Here is a 6,487-nt window from a genome sequence, read left to right on the forward strand (position 1 = left end):
TTTTTTTTTTTTTTTAATCCATGCTGCTAATTACCATGTCCGATGCTTGCAGCTGTGCAGTGGTTCCCTTTAACAGTCCAGCACTGTGAGCTAATGAGTGAATTTGACCACCTCTCACTTGTCTCTGGGGCAGCTACCTGGTTCTCTTGAGTGATGCTCCGTCCTGTGCTTTTCCTGCTATAGGACCGAGGTTGAGGAGAGGGACATGGAGAACTGTTGGGCTCAGGAGAACTGACCTGGGGGTCGGAGGTGCCTCTGAGGCCTGACAAGCTCCAGGTGTTTTCAGAGAGGTGCATCCTGCTTCTTACAGCAGGTTAGGAAGCGCTTATAATTTGGTTGCAGTAGCTATTGCAAGGAGAGCAAGATCACGGGTACTACAGCTGTCATTTCTGGTATCTCTTGCCTCCTAAAAAGGCTAAAACTTATTATAGGTAAAGTTGTCTTTTGCCAGGTATCTTCTAAGGAAGCACAAGAGGCAGTCCGTACATATGCAATGCCCAAGTTACTGCTCATTTTAACAATATATGATTCTTTAATTCTGGTTTTAAAGGCCTGAAGGTCCCTCTCTCCTGTGCTGAGGTAGAACAGAAAAAGCAGGTTTATCCCATAGGCTCAGAGCTCCCTTGGTTCAGGGTGGTCATTGTAGTCGGTTACAACATTCTTTGCAGTCCCTGCCTTTCTAATATGCGGGTCTCTGCTTAGTTCACAGGGTAGTTACCTACATCTTTGTATATGAAGACCTGATATCCTTGACCTGCGGTGCCATCATCATCTGGTATTTTGCTGGCAGCTTTGAGAAGAATGTGGGCACCGTGAAGCACTGCTTCCTCACTGCTGCATTCGCTGTCCTCACAGCTTTTCTGTACCTCCTGCTCGAGACTGTTGTCTCCAGGATGGGAGAGGTGGAAGATGCCAAAGGATTCATGCCAGTAGCTTTTGCAACGCTGGGGGTGTCCACGACCCGCTCGCGGATGAAGAGGGCTCTGGTTTGGGGTTTTAGGATCCCCGTGGTGCTGGTGCCGTGGTTTATGCTCTGCATGGCCTGGTTTATCCCCCACTCTTCTCTCCTGGGTAACCTATGTGGACTCTTAGTTGGGGAAGCCTGTATCCTTTCTGAGTGGGAATGCCTGAGCTGGAGGGTGGGAGAGCTGCTGCTTGAGGTGGGAGAACATGTGACATTTCTTGTTGGCTAAATGCTTTATGGTGTTGCCCGCGTGAATTCATGGCTCATGCTCTGCACTAAACTCTCAGCTTTTGCTAATCCTCACCATGCCAAATTCTGTTTTTGTATATGCAGGGAAAATGCAGCTGAGCAGGGTTGTGACCAGTGAAGGTGGCACTGCACAGGATTGGCAGAATTCACTGGTTTGTGGCCCAAAAGGGATTGTGTGTGTGACTGTTAGAAATGAGTGCATTTTGTCTTCAGTTCTCCTTAACATACCGCTGCCTCCAGATGGTCTTGGATACTGTTTCTGCTTGGATATTCCAGAGTCAGTGGCCTCTAAGCTGGATCAAATGTTTCCTTTTAGTCTGCTAAGGAGAATACCGGGGCTGAGATACATTCCAGGGACCTTAGCGGAGAGAAGAGCCTCTGAAAGCAGCAAGTAAGTACAGGAGTTGCAGTAGAAATTCTCATGATAGAGGAAAGTTTTGTGGTATAAGTAATAACATTATGCAGCCTTTAAAAACTCTTGTGATCGTCACACCACCTGAGGGTGTTACACCCGTAGAATTGCTGTGGCCTAATATGTATCACACATTAACTGAGTCCATGGAGGGGAGGAAAATAATTAAATTTGGTTTAATTGTCCCTCACTGAATGCTGAGCTGAGGTGAAGGGCTCTCGTTTTCTGCAGGGACAACGTATGTATGCGCAGCTCAGCTGAGATGCATTTTTCTGCTGTCACGTTAGGGCCACTGAGGTTTGTTCCTGATTATGTTGCTCCATGGGGCATGATCTTTATCTTCCTTTCCTCCACCTTGCCTCCAAGGAGTGCTGTGGAGTGATTCATATCCAAACTGTGCCGCGTATTAAAAATGTCACTTGCAAAATTTGTTGTAGACCTTCCCTGTGCGTGTTTTCCATGATGAGGCAAGATTACTTTACTGGAAAGAAACCTTGGGGCCTGTCGCTGACATTCAGGAATGGCTTTAAGTTCCCATACATCACAAGCCATGATTGAAAAAGCCATTGAAAAAGCTCCAAAATATAGGTTATTTTTTTCCCTTTTCAGTCATGCCATTGCAGTTTCCCAGAAGAAGAGGGGATTTTTGTTGAATGTTATATTGTGTGTAGTGTTTAAGCCATCAGCTCCCAATAATGTACCCTCCTAAGAGGAAGCATTCCCAAATTTTTGCTTTTACACTCACGTGAGGGGAAAACAAAGTCACAGAGCCTTCCTGGTAGCCTTATCTGCAGCCTTACAGATCAGTTAAGGCCATCCAACCTGTGCACCAAGTACTTGCAGAGGAGCTGGGCAAATCTGGGAGCATTTTACCCTTTTCTTTCTGTACTAGTACAGCTTTTGGGAGGGGGGCACTCTCCTATCCCGTGCTCTGCCTGTGTCTAGATCAGTGAAACACTACTGCTAATAACATCTGTGCAGAGTGTCTCAGCCCTGAGTCCTCTCTTTCGGAGAGACAGCTTAAATAGACTGTTCTGGCTGGAATGTATTTACATAAACATTTTGACTATCAAGCAGGGCGTGGGAAGGTGTTTCTAGGATGTTTCCAGTTCAGCAGCTGAATTTACACATCTCTTTGTTATAGTCCCCAATCCTATACTTGCTTCTGGGGCTTAATTTTATTATTTTGATGCTTGCTTATTCCTAGGAGCTCTTGACTTAAAATTCGCACATCTTCAGGCACCAAGTTGCTACCAGACAGGAAACATTCCTAGAGGATTAAGGCTTTTACAGTATGATGTGTGTCCATCAGTGCTCAAAGAAACAAAAATCCCCAAATATTCTCAAATCTCTAAACCACAGAACTCCAGCCTTAGCCAGTCCCTTACTCTTAATGCAAATTTGGCTGTCAGAGCCTTCATGAATATTGTCTTGACTTCCTTGACTCCCTGTTCATCTTGGGATGAACAATACTCCTAAAGTCCCAAAGGCTGTGACTCTTAAGCGGATTGTCTCTTGATGTGTTTCAGCAGGGTGAGTCATTGCTTCTGTTGGCAAAGGCAGTTTCTAGGCCTTGCTTCTGAATGAATCATTTTATTTGTGGTTCTCCCCTCCTTCCCTTTTTTTGCTCCGTATTCTGGACTCCTGCTTGCACCACATAGCTCTCAATTGCTGATAAATAGCACTTGGCAGCTGTGGCTTCTCTCCATTAATGACTTAAAGGATGTGTAGTTCAGGGGAAAGTAGAAAGGATGAGTATGAAAATATTGAAGTGCATTGCAGTTTAGCTTGCATGTTCCTAGCGTGGAGAGAGATAGGACTGGAACCCCACTGGTTCCGTTGGTGTGGAATCAGTATGGAGTGGGAGTGGGAATATTTGTCCTGGGAGAGCAGTAAACTTATTTTTACTCCTTTGTGGATTACAATAAGGGCTTTGCTTGTCTCTGGTAGTTTGCTGTGACCTTTCTGGAGGTCAGGAGGAAATCTACCCCCAGGACACTTCCCGCACTAATTAGGTAATGTCAGCTCTGAACACAATATAACCTTCTGTTTCTTCCTTCCCAGGATTAAACCTGTGCCAGGTTCCTATCCCACCCAAAGCTACTACTGCTCTTCGCCTCCCGCTCCTCCTGCTTTCCAGATGCAGCACCCCAGCATCCAGAGCCAGGGATTTCAGCCGGGCGGTGCTCTGGGATGCAACCATGCTGCGATGCGGGAAGGGTCTCAGGGCAGCTGCGCTCCAGGATACGGCCTCGCTTCTCCCCCCTACCAAACCCAAGGTGCCTTTGGAGGCCGCTGTATCCAGCCCCACGTGGGAGCCCCATCTGGGCAGTGCTGCTGGCCGGCCGAGCCCTCTGCCCACGGGCACCTGTGCCCGGCTGCCCCGCAGGTACCCGCAGCCTGGGAGCACCCGGCTGGGGTGCAGCAGCCAGCAGGGTATCCAGCAGCCACGGCGGCTGCGGTGCCAACCGAGCTCTTGGAAGTCCAGGTGTCCTGATGCTCCAGGAAGCAGCAGGATTCTCGTACCATGGCAGGACCACCGGGTGCAATATTCGCGCATCAGGGCATTGCTGGTGTTGTTGCTCTGCCTGGATGACCAGCTAAATTGGCCGACAGGAATTGCTATTCCTCCTGTCCCTCGCACGGGCTATTTTATTTATAGCTCCTTTATAATTTTGATACTTGGAGAGACTGTAAAACTTCTTGGCACTTCTCACCATCCTGGAGTCTGTTTTTCTCCTTGCCTTTAGTAACCATCTTTTTTTTCCACTCAACTCAGTGTCACAGTGCATCTGTTTGCTGGCGCAGAGCACAGACTGAAGTAGGAGTCAAAACACTGGACAAATTTGGGGCTGAATCAAAATCCCCATGGGGATTAGGACTTGTCCTAGCTACCGTGAGTCTTGGCCTTTTTTCTCACTTGCGGGCATAATTTAAGTAGGATCTCAGGGAGGCTGAAATCCTGCCTTAGTTTAGAACTTAGTAAGTGAGGGGAGTGGGAATTCTCTCTTCTTCTAGGGTCTTTTCCACTGAGTGTGTCCTCAAGGGGTTTATGGCAATTTTGTCCATGTGGCCCTGGGGTGGCAGGAGATAAAGAACACCCATCTCTAAGTGCTACTGGTCTGTTCTTAACTACAGTCTGTGCATGTGCAGACTTGTTGCCTCCAGTGTAACCTCAGATACATGAGAAGTAATGGAAGACCCTCTAAAAAGGGATTTAGGGCATTCATGGAACAAATTGTATTTTAAATATGCATAAATCAAAGGAGACAGAAGGGACCTTAAATGCAGGTTAGAATCAACTGGAATGTTGCCTTTCCGGTAGGGGTGGTGCAATGCTCACACTGCTCTGCTTTGCGTATCTCGCCCACCAATATTAGCACAATCCCCGTCTGTTTTCTTCAGAACTGGTGAAAACAAAAGCAGGTGGGTGGTAGGAGTTTCCAGTCAGTGACTGAGGACAGGATGTGGTAGCTGGTGCCAGGCCTAGTCATGAAGGAGCTTGGCTAAGTTGCTGGGACTTGGAGGGCCAGAGTTTTGCCTCCGGCTGTGCCGTGCCCAGGAGGAATCTGCCATCTCTGTTTCCGTAAGGCAGATGCAATCTGTACTAATGCCATTGACTTACTGCTTAGAGGCTTGGTTAGCCCCGCAAAAAGTGTTCTGTGAACCACAGAGTGCCATTCCTGCCTTTGGAAATGTTCTTGCAATGCCCAGCCTATCCCCCTAAGGACTGGGGCAGCGTCTGTGCTGCTCCTTGATGTCCTTGGGGCCAGAGCTGCAGCTGGGAGGCAGTGTCACCACCGGGGCTGCATGCTCCGAATTGTGTACGTGCCTCCTTTGTCCCCCTTGCGCACCTGGGTGCCCGAAGGAGCCGCGTGTTGCTGCGGAGCCGCTGCTGCAGCGGCTCTGCCGCGGTGGCGACTGCAGTAACGCACGGACTGAAGGACCGTGCTGCAAACTGGGACCCAGCCCGCGGCGCTGCTGGAACGCGGGCCGCTTTGTCTCATCCCCAATCGCTTCTGCTGTGTCTGTGGGATCACAAACGGGCCTGGTGACGTGGTCGGACTTGCGGTAACTGCCCACGGCAATTGCCTCGCTGTGCGTTCAGCATGGAGCCACAACAGGATGAGAGACTTAATTAATACCGGCAAAGAAATGCTAATGATAATCACTGAAGTGTTGATTAGCGCCTTTATTTTCCTCGCTGTGCGGTCTTTGTAAACCTGTTAGTTTTACCCCTGCTGTTTCCAGCAGCGTGCGGAGAATGAATGCAGCAGGGTGACGGGGACGGGCCGCAGCTGCGTCTGCGCTCCCCCCAAATCATGAGCTGGAAATACAGCCCGCAGGGCGAATTATTCGGGAAACGCGCTCGGGAATACGGGTCACTTTCCTTCCCCACTCCTAGCGGAGCTGTTGAGGGATGGCGCGTTTTCCACTGAGCCCTTCCATGGGAAGCACTGCGTGCATCGAGGGAAGGAGACGGGCCCTGGGAGCCGCTCGCTCCGCGGGGAAGGGGCTGCGGGCCGGAGCCAGACGGGGAATGAAGAGGGGGGCCCGGGATCAACGTTGCTCTTGAAAAGGGGGAAATGAGAAACGCGCAGGGCGGCCGGGGTTGCTCCGGACCCCGACACCCCAACCTGACACCCCCGCCAGACTCCCTTCCCTCCCGCCCCCCCAAAACTTCGGTTCTTCATTGCCGCCCCCCACCTCCTTTCCGAGGCTCCTGTCTCTTTAACACGCCCCCCACCGCACTGGGCGTGGCTTGGGCCATACCAACGGCACTGCGGGAAGGGGGGGGTTGCCGCGTGAGCGCGCGCAGCCCATTGGCGGGGCGGCGGGGGCGGCGCCTGCTCCCCCCCCGC

General features: G+C 50.4%; 1 protein-coding gene across 2 annotated transcripts in view; it reads left to right on the forward strand.

The window, feature by feature from the left end:
* The first annotated feature begins 831 nt into the window (after positions 1 to 831).
* The window catches only part of LOC112945373 (NADPH--cytochrome P450 reductase), a 34,601-nt gene continuing 28,945 nt past the window's right edge, over positions 832 to 6,487 (forward strand). The window contains exons 1-3 of one of the 2 annotated variants that reach the window (XM_026036954.1): positions 832 to 1,104; positions 1,454 to 1,604; positions 3,690 to 3,971. In XM_026036954.1, coding sequence (XP_025892739.1) covers positions 894 to 1,104; positions 1,454 to 1,604; positions 3,690 to 3,971 — 644 coding nt within the window. In that variant the 5' untranslated portion in view covers positions 832 to 893. Of the gene's footprint in view, positions 1,105 to 1,453; positions 1,605 to 3,689; positions 3,972 to 6,487 lie in introns of those variants that run through there. The other variant, XM_026036950.1, reaches the window with a different exon arrangement.

This window comes from Nothoprocta perdicaria, unplaced genomic scaffold (assembly GCF_003342845.1).
Source record: "Nothoprocta perdicaria isolate Ctin4 unplaced genomic scaffold, notPer1 scaffold_189, whole genome shotgun sequence".
Lineage (NCBI taxonomy): Eukaryota > Metazoa > Chordata > Aves > Tinamiformes > Tinamidae > Nothoprocta > Nothoprocta perdicaria.